Source organism: Adelges cooleyi, unplaced genomic scaffold (assembly GCF_023614345.1).
Source record: "Adelges cooleyi isolate 19-005CV unplaced genomic scaffold, UGA_ACOO_1.1 ACOO_flye_CR_arks_rails_tigmint_CR_PRNA_41, whole genome shotgun sequence".
Lineage (NCBI taxonomy): Eukaryota > Metazoa > Arthropoda > Insecta > Hemiptera > Adelgidae > Adelges > Adelges cooleyi.
The window spans coordinates 2,184,277-2,206,736 of NW_026096090.1; the positions used below are offsets into that span (position 1 = coordinate 2,184,277).

General features: G+C 28.6%; 1 protein-coding gene and 3 non-coding genes across 6 annotated transcripts; 2 read left to right on the top strand and 2 right to left on the bottom strand.

The window, feature by feature from the left end:
* Positions 1-357: 357 nt before the first annotated feature.
* Positions 358-430, bottom strand: Trnar-ucg (transfer RNA arginine (anticodon UCG)). The gene has a single exon. It is a non-coding gene; the product is annotated as a tRNA-Arg (tRNA).
* Positions 431-2,871: 2,441 nt separating this feature from the next.
* Trnar-ucg (transfer RNA arginine (anticodon UCG)) lies at positions 2,872-2,944 on the top strand. The gene has a single exon. It is a non-coding gene; the product is annotated as a tRNA-Arg (tRNA).
* A 1,206-nt stretch (positions 2,945-4,150) lies between these two features.
* Positions 4,151-4,223, top strand: Trnar-ucg (transfer RNA arginine (anticodon UCG)). Its single transcript has one exon. It is a non-coding gene; the product is annotated as a tRNA-Arg (tRNA).
* A 696-nt stretch (positions 4,224-4,919) lies between these two features.
* LOC126841823 (uncharacterized) lies at positions 4,920-20,854 on the bottom strand. Of its 3 annotated transcripts, XR_007686244.1 has the most exons (30): positions 20,756-20,854; positions 20,345-20,511; positions 19,594-19,791; positions 18,728-18,936; positions 18,476-18,645; positions 18,204-18,388; positions 16,479-16,805; positions 16,116-16,349; positions 15,399-15,572; positions 13,923-14,057; positions 13,110-13,243; positions 12,601-12,856; positions 12,128-12,340; positions 11,855-12,041; positions 11,630-11,756; positions 10,390-10,566; positions 9,708-9,853; positions 9,532-9,651; positions 9,313-9,462; positions 9,126-9,247; positions 8,019-8,146; positions 7,612-7,753; positions 7,416-7,534; positions 7,084-7,236; positions 6,296-6,423; positions 6,045-6,221; positions 5,833-5,960; positions 5,482-5,596; positions 5,190-5,270; positions 4,962-5,005 (listed from the first exon to the last, which is right to left on the bottom strand). XR_007686244.1 is itself a non-coding variant. In XM_050578495.1 (29 exons), the coding sequence occupies exons 1-29, from the start codon at positions 20,799-20,801 to the stop codon at positions 4,929-4,931; spliced, it is 4,641 nt and encodes a 1,546-aa protein (XP_050434452.1). In that variant the 5' UTR covers positions 20,802-20,854; the 3' UTR covers positions 4,920-4,928. The 3 variants fall into 3 exon arrangements, 2 of the variants coding, with proteins under 2 accessions (XP_050434452.1, XP_050434451.1); XM_050578495.1 differs by lacking the exon at positions 5,190-5,270 and having other exon boundaries at positions 4,920-5,005; positions 9,532-9,648; XM_050578494.1 differs by lacking the exon at positions 5,190-5,270 and having other exon boundaries at positions 4,920-5,005.
* Between the last annotated feature and the right edge of the window lie 1,606 nt (positions 20,855-22,460).

The window sequence follows — 22,460 nt, forward strand, 5'->3', positions numbered from 1 at the left end:
ATATTTATTTTTAAATTTAATTTTTTCAAAAATAAAAATATTTATAGTATTATTATAATATTTATAATCAATGGTATTATATACTAATAGTTACACTTGTTCACCCAATTTCCGACCACGTATTACCTAATAAAATGCTTTAATTGTGTACAGTAGTTGATCACGATTCGCCAATAAATATAAATATTGTATATTGTGTAGTAGCAAAATTTAATGTACAATTTTTTTTTACCCTTAACAAAGATTAGTTATTTGTTGTAACTTATAAAAGTTAATTTTAATATCATAGAGAAATTAAAAAAATAATAATATTGTTCGCATAAAAAAAAAAATTGTAAAAACATAAAAAGTTTGGTGCGACCGTGACAGGACTCGAACCTGCAATCTTCGGATCCGAAGTCCGACGCCTTATCCATTAGGCCACACGGTCTACATGTAGTAATAGTGGAAATAACGTTATTTAAGCTTCTTTCATAAATCGCATACCGTATATGGTAGCTCATAAAAAATATTTTAATAAATTATTCTTAATTAATGTAAGCTATGTTTACTAGTAGTGTTTAGAAAATGGAAGTCAATTATTATAATAGGGGTTTTGGTGCGATACAAGTCATGTCCTGGGGTATTTTACGTATTTGTTTTTATTTATATTATATCCATTCACTCAAAATTATAAAGTACTTATTAGTTACACATTTACAAATAACAATATTTTAAATAATTGTATTTCGTAATTTATGTTTATTATATTTGTTTCCAAAATTGAGCTCTTTAATTAAGAGGGCGTCGCACCGGTGATTTTCAGTGGTAAAAACATGTTTAAACAGACTGAAAATAACTCGCTTAATTTTGGTTTTAGAGTAAAAGCACCCATTATAAAATTAAAAGAGAACAATATTCCGGAGGGCAAGACTATGCGTTTTTTTAAAAAAAAAATCATTTATTGAAAAGTTACAGTAATTTAAAAATGTTATTAAATAGTCGTTATTTCTAAACTATGTATTGAGCGCTATACTTAGAATAATGAAAAAAATGCATCGTCTTGCCCACCGAAATATTGTTATCTTTAAATTTTATAATGGATGACTTTACTCTAAATCCAAAATTAAGCGAGTTATTTTCAGTCTGCTTAAACAAGTAGAGATGAAAAAACAATTTTTAAATCGCTTTCAAGGGTGCTGTGATAGTTCAAAAAATAAATTAACTACCAAAATAGAGTCTTAGTTATTGAACTAATAATTACACATCACAGTTTAACCTTTAAATTAAGATTTTGTAAAAAATTGCCTACACTTTATTCCTTAAAAATGGGCGGTGCGACGCCCTCTTAATTGAAGATATTTAGTTGAGTAGGTATTGCAAAAATATTGTACCTACAATAGGCAATAATAAATGTAAATAAAGTATCTTGTAAAAACAAATTTGATTACGAATGCGTTTTGAAAGACTATTATTTATTAGTAATTAAAATTGGACGTACAGACAATAAATTACCATAACTTATTCTATTTTATACCATTTAGTCGATAGAGCGTCAAAACTTATTAGCAGTCACATCTTGCCTCTACTTGAATAAGAGGTACCACGGACTGCACGGCATATAGATACATATACCAGTAAATGGCACCTAATATTTACTTTTTTTAATGCTATTAATCTAAAAAAATGCTAATAGTAAACAGATAAAACTGTCAGATCAACTATAATGTCAGTCAGGGGAAATAGGACTGAGGACAAGTGGTCTAAGGCGGCATGTATTGAGGGAGCGCCAATTTTACAAAAAAATACGATGAAGCGCCAAGGGCTGGAGTGGCTGGAATAAACGGCTGCCCTAGCGCTCCTAGGCTAATTATAAATTGTTTAGTACCCATAGAAAATATATTAAAGTACCTACCTACTGTTGTCGGCAATGCCAATATTATAGTCGAGTGAAAAGTATTTTAGTAACTAATCGTGTGCGAACATACCAATATTGTTACGTAGTTTTAATGCATAAAAGAAAAAAATAATTTTGTTCTAATTTTCTGGTCATCGCCAGTCTTTTTAATAACCGAATATATGTTTAAAACTCCGGTCTGAACACGTTTTTTTAGTCGATTGCCGTGAAACCGAAACGGCGATGTACCAAAACTGTATGAACACTTGTGTAACTTAAAAGTTTCTAATGAGTAAAGTGTATAGTAGTAGTTAGTACATCACTCGTCATTCGACTAAAATCCTAACGTAGGTTTTAAAACTAGGCTTTATTCCAGTATTTTGTAAGGCTACAGACCCATACTCTTAGTCCTATGACCGGCATTGGATAAAAACCCTATTTTTTATACCTTTTACCGAAAAAGTATAACATCTTGGCAATTATTAAAATTAATACAAATAACAATTCTTGGATAAAAACAATTTAACTGTACAATAATTTTCGGATCGACTGCCTAAATTAATATTACCTTAGCGAAGTATTGGGTTAACTCCATCGTACGACACCCAATTACACCCCCTACAACAGCTATATTGTAAATTATTTTAATTAATACGAATTAAAAATTACGATTTACGATTTCTAATTATCATTAAACCAAAGAATTGTTTTAATACGTTCCATGTAAAAAAAATAAATATTTATTCAAATTTTAGATACCTATACATAATATTTATACTTACCTAAAACAATAGACTTATTAAAACAATTCTGTGATTTAATTATGCAGACGTATGATTATTGTAACTTGAAGATTTGTAAGATAAATATAATTTAACACAATTATATAGTACATTATGACATGTCATAATGTACTATAACAAAATTCAGCATTTTCGATTGCTATATTTTAACACCCCGTTAAATGTGGTAGTTTTTGACTATAGTTACATGGCGACCGTGTGGCCTAATGGATAAGGCGTCGGACTTCGAATCCGAAGATTGCAGGTTCGAGTCCTGTCACGGTCGGTAAAATTTTATTTTTTTCGATCTATTTATTATTATTATAATTTTAGTAATTAGTTACTAGTATTTGCATAAATATGATTATAATTCAACTTTTTATTATTCTATAATTATTGTATGGTGTATGATGTGTAATAAATTAATTTCAAGATTTTTTGTAACTAATAGTACCTAAAAATATTATATATAAATAACAATTGAGTAAATATATAATTTTAATTTACTTATTGACATAAGGGATTGCTTATTAATATTTAATATTAAACTTTTAAGAGAAACTCGTTGTACGTCATACTCGACAAGGTTGTTTATTAAAACACTTATCGACATTAGACAAGTACGTTAGACATTGAGGACTAGGATGTAGCGAAAAAAATATTTTTCAAATTGTTTTCACGATACCTTACCAAAGTATCTTGGTGTATAATATAGCTTATTTAAAGTACAATATTTAACATTATTATATTTCTTAGGCGTTCACGTTTCAAACATAATCGAAAATGTTCGGTGTACTGAAAATTAAGTAGATATTTTCTACAATAACTGTAGGTAACTACTATGGACTTTGTGGACAATTTAAAACTAAGCATGATTGCGCATCATTTAGCGGATAACGCTAACGTGATTCTAATACCTACGAACGCCATAGACTATAGGGAGTTTTTGCTTAACGTAAAATTATGTACGTATCGGTTAGCGGAAAACGCTACGTTATTAAACCGATATTAGCGTAATTAATAAATAACATTGCTAATAAGTTTTCGCAAACGGGATTTGCGGTATCAGTAGAGAACGCTATTGTACTTATTAATTATTATTAACTCCTACACTCATATTGAAAAAAAAAAACAGTTAGCGTTAGTTGCTAACCGATAGTGTACATCATTTTACGTTATGCGAACACTCCCTGTTGTTACTTAATACGTACACTAACATTGGAAAAATAACGTTGACGCTATCCACTTATCGATACTGTAGATACATCCCTAGTTTTACGTTAAGCAAAACTTCCTAGTAATTACTCTAGTGATGTAATTTGCGTATTTTAAGTACTTGTAATTCATCAAAATTATTAATTTTGTCAACAAATATGACTGTACCCTATATTGTGTTATTAATTATAATGTCATGACTACATAACTCGACATTTTCGCTTACCATATTTTACACCCCGTTAAATGTGGTAGTTTTTGACTGATATTACACGGCGACCGTGTGGCCTAATGGATAAGGCGTCGGACTTCGAATCCGAAGATTGCAGGTTCGAGTCCTGTCACGGTCGGTAAAATTTTGCGTTATGCAAAAACTGCCTATAAAATACATTGAAACTACTTTAAATACCGATAACTTACTATTAGGGTTTAAAATTAGAAAAATCAAATGAGCCGAATAATCCCATCATTGTGCGTTACCGGGTATAAGCGATAAATTTTTATGGTGCAGTTTATCAGTTAAAATGTTAAAGACACAAATAACACTATAACTATTATTATATTATTTTATTTAGGCTATTAATTTCTATCTATTTATTTTTATAAATTTCGGTAATTATCGTAAATGTCATAACAACGGTCTAATTTTACTAAAATTTTAGTTTACTTATACTTATGGATTATGATTAGAACTTAGCAGTATTATTTCGATCTACCGAAAATACAATTTTGAAGATTATTACCACGTTTATATGCAATCGTTTATGCGCACTTACATAACACGCATTAATTAAATTAAATTAATGCGCATTAGTGTACACTGTACGAGTTTATTATGTATACGGGGTGTATTTCAAATATTAGGATTATGATTTATGTGTTTTTTAATACCAGATTAGAATTCATAGATTTGATAAAAGAGAGGCAAGACATTTTTATAAATCCAATAACTTCTTAGTTGTGCTTTAAAGACAAAACTTATTAAATGTTTTATTTTCTAAGAATTGTCAATGTTATAAATACATACATAAACTAATATAAGTATAATTTACAATTTAGTGCAATTTTTGTAGTAAATTTATTTGAGTTCTGTCAGAATGTAGGGTGATTCCAGAGTCTGATAATTCGACATCTGTAAAAAAAATTCACATTTATAAATAAATATTAATTAAAATCAAATTTTAAAATATTATAATGTCTGCATTACAATTAATTTAAATCTATAATTTAGTGAATTGTGATAACATTAAGTGCTGAAAAATCACAATTTTATCAATTTAAAGATAATTTGTTAAATCATTATATTTTATTTATACCTTTTTGTTTTACATTTTTAATTACAGTAGTAATATTTGTGAACATATTCTGTGAAGGATATTACAGAAACACTTCAAAACCTACGCGTAAATTATTAGTTAGTTTTAATTTTATATAGCGATTAATTAATTAATTTTGTGTATGTATAAAATCCATATTTAGGGATAGTGCCTGTTATTTAAAACGTTGACCTAAACACTATAATTTACATTTCAAATATTTTAAATTAATAAATTCGGTTGAACTTTATATTTATAATAAATAATAATAATCGATTTATTGTCATCATACTGGTACTAAAGTGACGGTATCTCTGCTCACAACTTGAATGCTGTTCTATTAATTCAGTAGACTCTAACTGCTTATACTTTGGTCGTTTCATTGGGTCATTTCGATTTACATTTTGCTGAAACATAATTCAATTTTGGTATTTATAGGCAGCTTCAGATGTAATTTTTAAAAAAATCTCCAATATTTTAAATTTGTACCTATAAGTTATAAGTTATAATCTACCTTTAAATAATTTACTACTTATTTACTTTACTTCTAATTGTTATGAGACAAACATAATATACTTCTATATTTAATCCGAAGCTGCCTTTTTAATATTATATAAATATTTATGTTTAGTGTTTACTTTACTTGAGTGTCGGAAACTTCTGTAACAATTTGATGACGTTTGATTAAAATTGAACCAAAGACAAAGCAAGCAAGGAAGGATACAAATATTGCAAAAAACATCGCAATAGGTTTTCCCATGTCGTTGACCTCTTAAATTGCAACGTTTATTTATTATTAATCATAACACGAGTGATTTTTATTTTAAAACCACTGTGAGCTATTTGCATAATTACCTTTATCTCGCGGCTGCACTATTCGCAAAGGCTGTTCTGGTACATTCAATCTAGATCTATGTAAATCGTATAAAATTAATGATCTGTCACTTAATTTTTTTGCTAATATCTGTATTGGTTCGTCAGTTGTAATATTTGTAGTCTGTATTAAATGTAAGGTAATATACACCGGTTCATCTTGAATTTAAAAAACATAATACGTGATAAGGTAAAAAAAAATAACATAAATACATTTTGTATGAGATTAATACTTAATATTATTTTCAGTCCTTTCATAATTGCAGAAAGCGATTCTATTTTTTCTGTTAATTGTTGGCTCAACGAGTTTTCCAACGTTTCAAGATTTTGATCATACAAATCAGCTGAATTACCGGTTATACTGAAACAAAAATATATTTGTGTATGACATACCATATTTTTACTTTTGAAGTAATTAAGACTAAACGATTTGTCCGTTTGGATTTAGATAATTTGACTTATTATATTTTGTAAATAAATGCTCACATATATTATTTTTTAATTTAATTGATTTTTTATCATAAACAGTACCATGATAAATTGTTATAATTACCTAGAAATATACATTTATTTTTTAATTTAAATTTGTATATTAAACAGAAAAATAAAATAGAACATACAAATTACATGTTTGTTGTAAAAATAAGACAATAATAATTGTACAAGCTGTATCGATTAATGTACAACTATACGCTATGATATTTAGGAGGTAATTTTAACATGAAATTAGTATTTTTACTCGGGAATACGATTTAATAACGCGTCACGTAGGGTTTGGATCAGTAGCAATTATAATGACTGATTTGAGTATCCTTAGTATGTAAAAAATAAAAATGTTAACTCTCCCTAACATTTTTACCCTACAATCGATTTTTATTATTAGTATTATTTATTCTATGGTTTTTACGGACAATAAAAAAAAATCTTAGATTTAAATTCAAACTAAAAAAAATTATATTATTTTACAATTTTCATTAATGTTCGTGTTAAAATAGTTTGTTTTATGTTATTAAAAACATACCTAAAAGCGACGTAAACGTCATTCAAAGATCGTTGAGATAATATTTTTGAACTGTTATTCAGTTGATTTTTTTGCTTATCATATACAATTGAGTTTTGTGCAGTTTCCGATGCAAAACTGTCCAAAGGAATTTGATAATCTGCTGAAAATATTCTGAAAACACGATTGGCTAGAATAAATGTACATTTATCATATATTTTTATCAGTAAAAAAACGTATTAAAACATAAAAACATTAAAAAACGTAGTAAGTAAATTTTTAAAGCAATTTTTAATGAAGTGCACAATATTATGTAGATTATTTGAATTGTTAAAAATAATAACTAAACTAACCCGTAAAATTTAAATACAGGGCATTCACATTTGACATAATTTGAAAGTTCTTTGTTTTCTATTCCCAAAAATTTACAACTTTCGTTTGACCAGCCACGCGTGTCATGCCAATATCTACACTACAAAGAACAATATTCATGGTAAGAGATAACTTCAAAATGTATAGATACCCAAAAATAATTTATTAAAATTATACTTCATAAATATTTTCTGATTTTGATTCCAGCGGAATTTCAATAACGTTTAATGAACTTGAAAATTCATTCGCTTCTTCACTAGTCAAAAGTTCTTTCATGTTGTTTATTTTTAAAACTCGATAGCCATATATACTACTATGCCTAAAATATTGAATTATGAATTAGTTTTTTTGTTTACTATAACAATTACTTTAACTTAAAACTATCAAGATCATTAATTAAATGTAATCCTGTTTGTATTCATAATTATTATCATAAGATGTTAAAAGTTAAATATTATATTTCTTAAAATTTTCCTAAAATTTGTATTTAACGAAGATAATACTTATATCATTAAAATATAGGTAAAAAATTGGTAAAACGTATTAAAAAATAAATGAGTGATTATGAACAATATATTTTTTACCTTTTGAGTTTTACTCCTTTACTTCCATATACTTGAGTGAAGAGGTCATCGTAAAAATGAATACCAACGATGCAAAATTGAGATTTAGTACTTAAAACTTCTTGAAAAAAACTGTCATTATACATAACCTGAAGGTTATAATATAAATTATAGTAGAAATAATTACGGTAAATTGTATAATTATTAATAATAATAATACTCACCGTATTTACCTATTTAACTATTATTTCTTATGTAATAGACAATGAGAAATTATCTATTTAGTATTACATTTACTAATACAGGGTGGGCCAGAGAAACGGAAAAATTTGAAAGTCTTAGTGGCAGCTCTGAGGAGCTTGTAGAAAGACGAAAGTGTTATTGTTATGTTCACAGGTATTTCACATTTAGTAATCATTTATCATTGATCAGTGGGTCGGTTCACAACGCGAATTTACCTTGAAGGCATATTACAAAAATGGTGATAGTCTGACTGCCGCTAGCAGGAAATTTCGTCGTCAATACAACTTGGGACGTCATGGTCGTGTTCCATCATGCAACGCAATCAAGACTTGGGTTGAGAATTTTGAGGAGACGAGTTCAGCTCTCAAAAAGAAACCACTAAGAGCTCAGCATACTCAACTGACCCCTCAGAATATTGAAGCAGTTCGGACGTCGTTTGAAAAGATCCCACGACGAAAACAAGCAGAAATTTATGGAAAAATTAATGGCAACCCCCACTTTTATTGACAGCCTGTAGATGGAGGCTCATAAACCGACGTTGTGCATTGTGACTCATTAATCAATGATTACTAAATGACAGGTACCTGTGAACATAACAATAATATTATCGCCTTTCTAAAAGCTCCTCAGGGCTGCCACTAAAACTTTCAAATTTTTCCGTTTCTCTCTGCCCACTCTGTATATATTGTTGTAAAATGTAAATAGCAGAAAGGATAGGGATTGTTTATCAAAATATTGGCGTAGCTATTAACTTTTTTTTTTAACTCGGTGGAAATTCAAAAGTTTTAAACTTTTGAGGGTATCTCCATGCCCCTCTTCTATTTCTGTTCTAACTTTAAATTTTTTCTTAAATTTTTAAACTAAACATTTATAAAAAAAATTTACTTTTGTTTTTTGTTTAATGCATTTTTTGTATAAATCTGAACTACATGTAGGAATTTCCACGTATGAATCTTGTGTCCTTAAACTGTTATCATTTTGCACACTAAAACTTCCAACCAAAGAACCTATATGAAATATATGAATTTTTATACAGAAGTAGTTGAGTAAATAATATTCAGATGGAGCTTACCGACATACATTTCTTCTCGTTCGTCTAATGCAAGACAAATTTGTTTACTGTATTTGTTAATATTGTCGAGTATTTTTTTCTTTTCACGCAATTCGTCAGATTCGTTGTCATAATTCAATATAGCCGTTTCTGACGCCCGTAATAACAATTCTACCTAATATAATTTATAAAATAGATCAATTAAAGTTTTTTTTTTTCATATTATGTAAGTATTTCTACCTACAATTTTTGAATTTATTTCCGTGTTTGAGTAAATGAGTTGGTCAATTGAGTTAAAATTTCGAATAATATATTTAATATCAGTAATGATGTTTAATGATGTCGGTAGATTATCAGCTGCTAAAAATACATAAATATTACACATGTAACATACAAATAGTGGCTAATTCATTTACTTGTCAAGATTGTGTAAATAGTATCTCTAAGTAATAATAATGATTGCAATACTATATTATTGAATTTAAATAATGTAGGTAGCGTTCGTGTAAATGACTCCATGTACGTTAAACTGATTGGAAGGTATTCAGTGCGATGAGACAAACTAAATGAAATAACATATTAACATAGAAAAATTAAAAAACTTACTACAATTAGATATTTAAATATTGTTGAAGTTAACAACTTTTTGTTCATTGTTACTTTTAGTTTTCGGGATCGGTCACCCTAGTACTCAACCTAAAATAAACTTAAGACGACTAAGATATCTTCCGCATACACACTGATTATCCTCACACCACTTGTTATCTTGTTTGGTGTTCCTTTATCTTTCTATCGTCTACAATCTTCATCCATTGACATTGTCATTATCGTCCTTACTGCTTCTTCTTTCGTGCATCGCATAACATGCCCAAACCCCTTCATCTATTATTTTTTATAATTCTTCTTATTCTTTATTTTATCCATTAGTATAGTTCCATTGTTTTTAGCTACTCCACTCTTATCATATCTGTAATATACATTTCCCGATCCAATTTTTCAACCCTAATGAAGTACTACGAACCGGCCTTTAAACTGTTTTTAAACCACTTTTTTAGTTTTAAAACTAAAGCAGTCAAACTCTTAGTTTTAAAATATAACCTTTTGATTAAATTATCGTTTATGAATTCTTCTATGACATCACTTATTTTTTCTGTAAATTGTTGGTATTTACTATGCTCATATAATCTCAGCGTTCCCGTTATAGAAAAAAGGTAAGCTTCTGATTCACCAACCATTTGCAACTCTAACAAACTTTTGAACTTCGACGAGTATTTTCTGTAATTAACATAATTTTAAACTTGTTAACTTATGTTTAAATATGAATAAAGATATTAATATCTTTATATAAATATAAAGATTATTTACGAAGAATTATTTAAGAATTCCAAATAATTTATCTACATAATATTGGTTAAAATATGTAAGTTTGTACAATACAATTTTTAATTTAAATATTTACATGGTGTATAGTAACACTTATATTTACAAATTGGCTTTGCCGACGTTTCGGAAGTCTTTAAAGTTTAATCTTCCATCCTCTCCAGGCTGTGTTGCGGGCTAGTTAGTTATTGTTCGCACCGCTACTACCTCTAGTCCCTAAACTGAAGCCACAGTCTTTTTTTCTGGTAGTCATAGTTAATATAATTATGCCGATACGTTTTCTACCCCCACTATTCTTTACTTGTTGCTGCTTTTTTATTTGTTGTTCACAGCCGCTCTTTCTACTGCTGCCGCCGGCTTCTCCTGTCTCGTCTTTCTTCCCACTCCCATGGCCCATTACGCAATTATAATAGGAAAAATGCCCACTAACCTTTATCAGAGAAGATGGATGAAAACTGAGTAAGACGTAGAAACTAGTATTAAGCCAATTAAGAAGAGGTCCAGAGAAAAACAATCGTGGTAAATATTGTGAGAAGTGATATGAAGTCCATGAAAAAGGAGAAAGATGTGGGATCATGGGAGGAAAAATTGGAGGGATAAGGAAGAGAGTCTATGGAGAAAGGGAGAAACGACGGGGCAGAAGGCAGCGGTAGAACCAGCGCCAGTAAACATCAAACAAAAAGGCGGTCGGAATAAGAGATTGGTGGGGGTTGTATACGCATCGGCAAAATATATAAACTACAATCGCTCTAGTCTACAGGCTGCAGTGGAGCGAACACCACGTTACTAGCACGCAACACAGCCCTGGAGATAGAAAGGCTTCCGAAACATTGACAAAGTCAATTATGTGTAGATGTAAATATTTCAAATAAACCATACACAAACTTCAACCAATTTAAAACTGTTTTTGTTTGTAATTATAATTAAGATTAAATACTATTACAGATGAATGACTTACGTCAAGTCTGAATTAGAGATTTGAGTTGGTTGATAAATAATGACATCTGGACCTTCAGTGATACTACAACTCTTATACATGTTACACGCTCTTAATACTGTCTTTATCCGAGTAGTAGACGAGTTGACTGTTATAAAATATCAGCTTAATTATAAATTGGTTGTATGTTTAATCTATGATAGACTGTATATTATTTTACTTTGTTAAACATTAAGAATTACTGACCTGACGGAAGAATATATTCCGTTTTTAACCAATAAGAAGACGAATAAAAATATATCGGTCTAGATAACAATGATGGGACATAATATCCAAAACTATATTGTATGGGATGACTTGACTTAGTGTCATAAGCAGGAATGGTTTGAAATCTGAATACTGTTGTGAGTCCAATACCCTCTATCGGTTCCACCTGGTTAATTATAAGTTTATAATAACGTGTTAAAAGAGTTCAGTAAAATACACTACACGTGTATACTGGTTTTCAGGTATACTTACTTTTAATTCGGAAATCATTGGAGAAGCAATGATTGAAATCGGTATTATACCAAAAATTGGATGTTTCAATGAATCACAGAGTATACTTAACTTAATTAGGTAATTCGTATTATACTTAACATTATTGGGTAAAGTCATGGTTAAACGCACATTACGCGAAAATGTTTTATTTCGGCTTGGCGTAAACTCTTCTAGAATTTTAACTTTCCCTCCCTAAAATAAGTATATTCAGACAATTCAGTGATGATTACCATTTTACTAAAGTAGTAAAATATAAATAATTATATCGATTTGAAACTGTATCATAATTTTTGCTAAATTAAAATAAAATAATTTACGAAAGTTTAAAAATTCGACTGAAACTTAACTATTTAGAACTCGTATGTACATATTTGAATAATGTGATACTAAATTAAAATGACATATATTTTTTAATAATTATTATGACATTTTGTTTACCAATTGGCAATTACCATTTGTTTAGACGTTAAATAGGTATAGCCAGTGTCTGCTGAAGTGCTCCAAGTAGCTAGACAGCCTGATATCAAGTAAGAAACCGTTGCAGCAATTGAAAAACTTTTTCCAGCCGAAAAAGGAACACTTGGGTTGAAGTTTTTATTTGGCCAATAGAACGATATATGTGGACCAGATTCATAAGACACGACCAACACTGAAACCGCTGAATCTATTGGAACTCCAGATAGTGATATTTGAACAACGACATAATATCTAAATTATATAGTTAGTAGTAAATATAATAGTCAATACAATAATTTAATTAAAATGTTATTTGTTACGTTATTTGTTTTTTAGTAAACCTTTTAGCTATCTTATAACAACTGTTTGCAATATAATTTAAATTTTCTAAATCTGTTTAATTTAAGTTTTTTTATGATGAACTGATTTAGTTACAGATTTTTAATTCTTACAATTATGGAATCATCTAAATATTCGCATTTAATGTACAATGTAGATGACCTACCTTCCAGGCTGCAATGTAACTTCACGAATTGTGAGTTCTGAAGAACCTGTTTGATCAAAGGCTGCTTTTAGTTCAGGATAGTTACCAACCATCAAGCAATCGTCACCCTTAATTGTCTTGCACAACCATTTATACTGTTATAAATACATACAATTTTTTATAGAGAGCATTATTACTTTTACATTTAATATTTATAAAATAAAATAAATTGTAATTTTCATATTGAATTTGGGTTATTTGAATAAGATTAGGTTAAGTAGAGAGCGTTTAAGAAGAAATATTATAAGATGCAGGTATGGTAATCGAGCGGATTCCTCCAGTAGATATAAAAGTAAAGGCACGCAAGATACAGTGTAACTTTCGGAAGAATAAACAGATAAAGTAGATAATATCCGGAAAATTAGCCAGGCCACGGTGTCTGAGAATTGACAAGTAGGCGAACAAGTCTTCGGTGAGCCCTTAGATAAGGCTCATTTATTACGTTTATTGATTTTTCAAGGCGAATAATTGAATTTATAACTTACATAAGTGTTATAAAATAAGGTGTACATTTAGGGTTCAACGCCGCTATAACGGGTGTCGGGGTGTTATAAGTAACAATAAAGCCGCAAAAAAAGCAGCGCAGAAGAAAAAAAAACTTCTTACTAAAAAAAAGGTGTATGTATTTTTAATAAAAATGAATGCTGTTTTTTAGTAATAACTTTGCAATATAAGCTATTTCTAAAATAGGATTTTATAAGACTGCAATTTTGAACTGCTATCGATTGATAATTAATGTTAACGTATTATTAATTATTAACTATATGTGCTTACTTGTATATTTTCTTTTCTCGAAAAATCCCTGTGGGTGACTTTAAGTCGTATAGAACGGCCAAATGAAATCACTAATTGCTGAGGTATTATAATTGCTTTAGCGTCAAATGGTTCTATTCCAAATTTAATTTCGTCCTATTAAAAAAATACATTTTATAAATCAGTTTCATCGACAACAATAAAGATCAAAAACAAATTTGTAGAATAAAAAAATTAGAAAAATCGTTTCTTAAATCATGAAAAAAAGTATTCGCAAACACAAATCCAAAATATTCGATTTTAATCCAATTTACACAGGGTTTCAATATACAATATTAAATAAAATAAATAAATTTAAAAAAACTTTTTTAAAAACATGCTTTTCTAAAAAATAGTCAAAAAGTGAACTAAAAAGTAAAAAAGAATTATACTACAAAAATAATTTACGAATCGATTGTAGCACATTTTATTTAATATGCCAATTACTTTAAAAACAACCGAAAATTAACTAAAATTTGAAATAATGGTAAACATCTTTAATTTTTTACTAAAAAGAAAAGCGTGGGCCCTATTCAACAATGTCCCTAATACATACATTTATCAGATAACATTTTAGATAATGTTTTATATTGTAAGATTTTTTGTAATTTTAATTTAGTAAAATATTTGCGTGTGTCACATATATTTAGTAATACTTAACTCAACGAATTTGGACTTTGCTGAATAGAGCCCACGCTTTTCTTTTTAGCAATTAATTAAAGATGTTTAACATTACTTAAAATTGTAGTTAATTTTAGGTTCTTTTCAAAGTAACAGACATTTTAAATAAAATTTGCTACAGTTGATGGTAAATTTTTCTTGTAGTAAAATTATTTTTTACTTTTTAGTTCACTTTTTTACTATTTTTTAGAAAAGCGTGTTTTTTTAAAAAAAAATTTTTAATTTATTTATTTTATTTTTTACTTTTTAGTCCTATTAAAGGTACTTAATAATTAGTGAATAGATTACTAAATTCATTTTGGAATATTTGTAAAAACATGAAATTTTAGTGAAATGACCCCCACATATTATGATCCTGTGTAGGGTGTCCGGGTCCCAATATTATGACGGAACATTGTATTGTCATCCAAAATGAGTATCTGGGTTAAATTTCAGTCTTCTACGATATTGGGAAGTGGGTTAAATTTTTTTTTTGGAAGATTAGTAAAACATAATATTTTAGTAAAATGACCCCCACATATCACCCTGTGTAAGGCGAGCTGGATGTCCTAGTCCCAATTTTATTACAGGATTTTGTACTGTCGTGATGAGTGTCTGTGCCAAGTTTCAGCCTTCTACAACGTCGGAAAGTGAGTTAAATTAATTTTGCAAGATTTGAATAATACCCGTACAAACGTACCTACGTATGTGTTAGCAAGTTAAAGAAAATCATGTAAAAACATATTAAGTATAGTATATTAGTATGTACGTATTAAATTATAGAATTTCTGTATTTACTTTTGCTATTACTGGCTCTTTTATATTATTGAATTTTATTTCTCCTCGTAGGTCACAACCTACAGTGTAATTATAATAATTATGAGTTAACTCCTTTGTATCCAATATCAATGTAGGCGCGTTTATACCGATTATATTCCGCTTGATACCGTCTGCTACGATATACCAGTCGTACTATAACAATTTAAATTATTACTCTTAAATTTTAACCTTTTAAGTTTAAATAAATAACGACAACACGATTTGACATCTAAATGAAATAAATGTACATAATTTATATAGCCACTAGTTCCACTAAAAATTAATTTTTATTTGGAGGGTATACCAAAGTGAAGGGATAGGTAAATAACTTAAATGGATCAATGATATTTTATTTACCAAATCAGTTATTTACTCGAATATATAATAATTTTCTTAATGGTTTTCAATAATGATAACTAGTTTAGATTGGTTTAGAACTTTAATTTGAGCTTTTTGTAATAGATTAACTTTGTTTTATTCTTAACTCGTCATATCTACAGTTTTCTCATACAGCGAGCAGTAAGAACTGAATACATGTATAAAAACATAACTAACGATTGAATTTAGATAAAAATAAAATATAATATAATAAAAAATACATAGTAAATATAATCAATTAGTTTATTCGGTCGTAATCAGGTATATTATGAGATTTTTTCACAACTAATATTATAATTTATATGCATCACATATTACCTGAAGGTTATTATATAAATTATTATCTAACTCATCGCATGTTAAGTACAACATAGTTTCAAAAACAGCTTCAGTGCCGGTAGCATATGATGGTCTTGTTATTATTTGAAGATTTAATTCTGCTTTAAAATTTTGGGTTTCGGCTAACTTGAATTGTAGTTGAGTTTTTGAACCAGATTGGTATAAAATATTGGTACCGGTTATTTCTAAGGTGTACATCACATTTGGCAACATCTGTGTATATTAGAGTAAGCCATTGAATGATATAATCATAATTTTAATACATAAGCCACAAAAGGATTTAAAGAGTTACAGCTCCTTGTACTCAATTAGTAATTTATTTGTATTTACTTAAATACGAACCATGTTACTATTAAGGCAAATACCAGTGCCTAAGTTTTGCCTCTTGACAGCTTTGACTATGTCTTTAACACTATTTCTCAATATAATATTTCGTTGAGACGCTTCTTCCGGCGACATCATTGCCGAATTTGAATAATCATTCACACTTAAAATTGTGTTGTACTTAAGTAATAACGAACTCATTGAAAAAGCACTTATCATTTTCTGGCCTAGGCATTTACTGTCCTCTATTGTAAATTTTGCTGGATCGTCTACATAATTTGAATTATTTTTGGGACTTCCACAATAATATCGAGGACCGTGTAACCAGTATCTTGGCAATGTGACCTAAGTATTATTATGAAAAAAAATATTAAGCAAATTATGTAATGCTAAAGATCTTCTATTTCCAACAGTAACAACACTAAATAGATTATGTATTTTATTTATAATAGACGTTTATTAAGTCAATGATAGGGTAGTGTTAAATATTAATAATAATTTGTAGCTGTAATTCAGACTGCTGATTTAAATTTTTATGCGTGATTTTATTTTTGATTAAGAAGGAAATTTAAATAACTCTACTTATTCATAAAACATCATGTAGAAGGAAAATATGAGACAGTACCGTATTTAAGACCGCCCCATCCCCCACCGACTTGAATTGATTTATCAAGGTTATATGTTAAATATAAATTAGGCAATAGTAAATTACACCTTTAGGCTTTTTTCATAACTTATTCTGAGAATATTCCAAAATCATAAAAATACCTAATATTTGCTATTATAAAAACTATAATTTAATTTTTTAACTTTTGGACCTAATAATATGGAATACTATACCCCATTTCATAAAATTTAGTAATTAATATAATATGTATATAAATCATAATTAATGTAGGTAGTCGGAACTCAAAAATAGCAAAGATATGACAACCGCAATCAGTATTTACCGAATTATTGCAAACTTATACGCCCGCATCACTCCCATCAGAGCTAAAATTATTACAGAAAGTCAAGAAAGAAATTAAATATTAAAGAAAAGTAGTTCAATATTATTCCCGTAAGTGTTCATAAATTAGATAACAACCTCTATTTAATGAATACTATTATTATTTTGTTAAAGGAATTTCAATTTATTTTAATTAAAATATCTATAAAAATATTAACGATTTGTGGTTAAGGGGCCGCAGAGTGGTTTTTATAAAAAAATATTCAGTACAGATATCAAAAATATAAAAACGCCACCCCATTGACAACGTTTTTCTCTATACATTGTGAGAATTCAGTAAATCTACCCCACAAGGGGGTCGGAGCACAACTAGTTTTCATGCGTTATAGACCAATAAACGGTGCTAAATTAGACATACATCTAAATGTTGGATTTTAATTTTTAAAGTATGTGTGGATTTAATGACAAATTGTCTAGGTTTCTTAGGAAGCCGATTTTCGATTTAAAATTTGGTATGCCTAAAATAAATTCAAATTTAATTTGGAAATTATCACTGAATTGTCATCAAAAATAATAAAAAATAATTTTGGAGGTCTTTAAAAGAGAAAATTGAAAATCGCCTTCCTAAGAAACCGGTTTTATTTTTTTGATATCTCTACTTAATATTTTTTTTTGTATAAACCATGCTGCTGCCCCCTTAAATAATAAATAGTTATAAATAAAATATTATTTATAAATGGGTTTTGTAATATATTTTTGAATAGTGTTGCAAAAAACTATAATAACTATTTTACTTCAGATGCTGCTATAGGCACAATTATTTCGTGACTCAACATAGCCGAACTATATTGAGGCCACGACCTGTAAGAACGTATGGCATTATTCGCAGAAAACTGAATGATGAATTGGTTGTCTTTTATCTCGGTAATATTCCCCAAAAGAACCGTTAAATGGTCAGATGAGAACCAACAAATGGCATCTACACAATGAAGAATTAATGTCAAATTGTATTTTATTCGAAACAACATATTTTTTTTACGAATGCAAAAATATGAAAACTCCATACCATAACCGAGTTGAGTCAATGTGTTGTGGGTAAATATTTCATTACACGATTCTGGACCTTCTACATTTTGGTCAAACTGAAACCAAAGTGTTCTTAAATCTTTAGTGTAACCGGACTTTATCAATTTTGGCCGACTTGCGTGAACTGCAATCATCTTAAAGTTGTTCATGCTATCAAAGATGTATTAAATTTATTGTTATATATGTATTTGAAAATGTTTAAATGTATTAATAATTTTATAATTTTAATCACTTTAAAACAGATTCAATGGCATCTACTGAATAAACTACGGTCACGCGGTACTCTGCTGCTTTGGTGAACTGATGTTCAGGACAAGTTATCCACGTCGAAAGTTTATTTCCGTTAATTGAATTTGTTGGTAAAACTACATAATCGTCATTATCAGATAAATGACATAGCAAAGGAACAGGCTCGGTTAGATTGAAAACTTCTAATTTGAGCTATAGTTAACATAATGCCATAATGGTAAACATTTTATTTTAGAGTATCAAATTCACTAACTTGAGTAACTAAATCTACAAACGGAGATGAGCATAATGGATTTCATTCTATAATCAACTACGGGGCTATGGATTACTCGTAATTTGGAATTAGTATAAAACTGGATTATATTTATTTCACTAATCCCTAAGTTGTTGGATAACCGAATTTCCTATTATAGTTCGTTTTTTCTGGATCGACGGAATACTTGTAATCCTTTGAACCAACCTATTAAAGTAATGGCTTTTTTTTTATTCCTGTAATACTTATTACTTGGATTATTGAACGATATAATAACTGCTGGTGTATGCAAGGAGGATGTGGGAGATCGTGCAACTGCCAAGTTGATGTTTAAAACAAGGGTGGCCGACCTTTAAATAATTGGGATTAAGGCAAAAGAAAAGAAAATATTACAGTAATACGGAATTGATAATCCTGCCCATTTCTGTCTACAAGTACTTATCCAACATAAAGCTTAAAAATAAGAAAATATATAATATCTGTTCACAAATTAAAATTAAGTAAAGTAAATTTAAAAAAAAAAATGTTTTGAAAAATATGATGAAACACAACACTAAATGTTATTGTTAAGTTTTTAAATACATTTTTTTACTCACAGAAACACTTTCTCCGAGTGAAATTGTACTTGGTTCCACATTTTGAATTAACAAGTATAAGCTATTAACGAGTAGAAAATTTCCATCAAAGTTTAATTGTGTGGCGTATTTTGAACACTGTACTTTAAAAGCGCCTAATGACGATGGTGTATAAAATCGTGCCAGGACTGATGAATCGTCGTAAGTTAAATTTGCTTTCTTTAAAAATAAATACAGTATAACTTATAATCTGTTTCTTATAATATTTACTTATTTTTAAATACTTCTAGAACACTAATGAGTGTAAGTTTTGGAAAATAAAAATAAATGGAGGGTTTACAAAGCTGATAAGCCATAATAGCATGTATCATGTAACATGTTAGTAAAAAATGTATTTATAGAAAATAAGCTACCATTTGACCCATACTCTTGGCTTTTAGTACTATTTTGAAAGGAATGGCATAATAATTAACATGTTGTATACCTATAACTTTTTTAAACTTAATTGTGTTAACTAGAGAGTGTATAACTGACACAAATACTAGTGGGTGTTTATTATTTATAAATCGATTTTGTCGAAACATTGTTTTAATAAAGAAGTCATAACTGCATTGTATTATAATATCTTTGTTTTGTCCTCTGTCAGATTGTCTCTCTAACCTTTAAGTTGTATGATTGTATCTTTAAGTATTATCAATTTGTTAGATTTAAGAAAGATATTATTATTATGAACATCAAAATACAATTTAGAGATAGTTGTTCATTAAATTACCATCAAAATTCGAGATTCTAAATCCATTATATTGCAATTTGTCCATTTAATCATATCAAAAGTCGATGCCAATCCTTTTATATGTATTGTTACGTAATCTTTGTGTTGGACATCATATATAAATGGCGATACATGTATTTCTTGAGTAAACGCTCTTGGATAATATACTGAACAAATACATTAAAATATGCAATATGTATCAAATAAATTATAATTAAGCTTAAAATATGTATATTTAGTTTAAATATATATTAAATAAAACTATAATAATATTTAAAAAAAACGTAATTTGTTTTATTGAAAATGATTTCTTTGAAATTAGTTATTTATTATGGCATAAAGTTTAATTTTGGAAGCCAAGTTCTTAGGATTAAAATAAAATTGTATGGTGTATTAGGTTATGTGACTTACTTAACGTTATTAAAACAATAATTGTTCCTGAAAAAATGAAAAACATTTTTAAACTAAATAATTATTCTTAACACCTATATGTTGTCCATTGGATCTAAGAGAAACACTGTAGTGGACAACAGTTTATGGCTAGCGGTGATGTGTATACATACAAATGTCTTGTTGTCATGGAAACAAAAAGTCAATATACCGTAAAAATTACATATCATACATTTTATTCCTTTTTATGTATAAATTATGATTTTTTATGAACTAAGCACAATATTTTTAAAATGAATATAGGTATGTATATGTACCTACTATCAGTAAACTTGTTATACTTCATCAATACAACGGGAACTAGAAAAACTGTGTGTAGGCTTAGCGAATCACGGGTGTAAATAAGTTCAAATAAAATTAATTTTCAAATGTCTGCACAAACGTTCAGCGAAAGACAACTACCGAGTTTCAAAAAATTAAAAGGTTGCCATCTCTCACTTATTTTTAGAATTGCTTTATGCTCGAACTTGGGATAGCATTGAAATGGGCCTATTAAGAAGTAACCATCTTCGGAAGTTCGGTAGCTTCTCTCAACTAGAAACATTTTTAATTTTTTGATATGTTCTCTCAATTTACTCGTATAAGGTACACGCACTTGTAACTAAATTCGAAACAATCCGCAATATATATGTAGACGACATTCAAACTATTTATATTATTATAACTTAATTATATTATTGTCAAAAATTGCATTGTTGCCTACGTAACCGAATTATTCGGTCCGAATAACATACAAATTTAAATTAAATTAGGTCGTGTTCAGTTAAGAGAACGAAAGAGTTTAGAGCCGAGGCTTTTTTATTTACATAACATGCTTTAAAAACTTGTAAATGAGTTTAAAATAGTAAAATTCGTATTAGGTATGTAACCTTATCTTGTAAAGTTTTTAGTAGTTATAGTTAATGTGTCTGATTATCCACAGTAAATAATTGATGATTCACTATGCATATATTATTATGTACAATATGTAATATGCTATTTATCGGGACGTTATCGTTTTTTCCTAATCATTAATGCTTTTTAGTTTTTTAAATTCGATGACGCGTAGTTCATTGGAATTACCTATCGGATTTTATAGTCATTCAGTTTTATAAATAAAAATCAATGCGAGTTGCCACTGCATGTGCGTAGATTTGAGGCCTATTAGTCGATTATGTTACATTAAACCGTATAGCCACGCACGTGGGAGGCCACTTCAGGCTTTTTTTTTACAAATGAGACACAGGTAATTCCAAAGGTCAAGTTAAAGTAAATCTCATAAACGAACAATAGTGCGCCGATAGCAATTTCCAAAATCAACGTCTAAGTAGGCACGATTACGTAGGTACAACCAATTTTCAAATGCAAATGTTTGAAAAAAAGAGCAATTGTTTGGTTTTGCATATATATTCAACGAGTTTAGTTTCTGTTCTTTGATTTTTGAACCTGTTATAGTATTTAATTATAAACAAGTATTACAAAATAATTATCATGAATACGAACGTTGGGTTTTAAAATATATCCCACGTGAGTTGTAAAGTTATTTATAATTGACTTACTCATGGTCCCCCTTGTTTGTTTTATCGACATAGGTAGGTTATGTAAATTAATATTGAAAATGGAACTCGAAGAAAATATACATATATATATATAGCAGTAACATAATCGGATTAAATGAGATATTTTA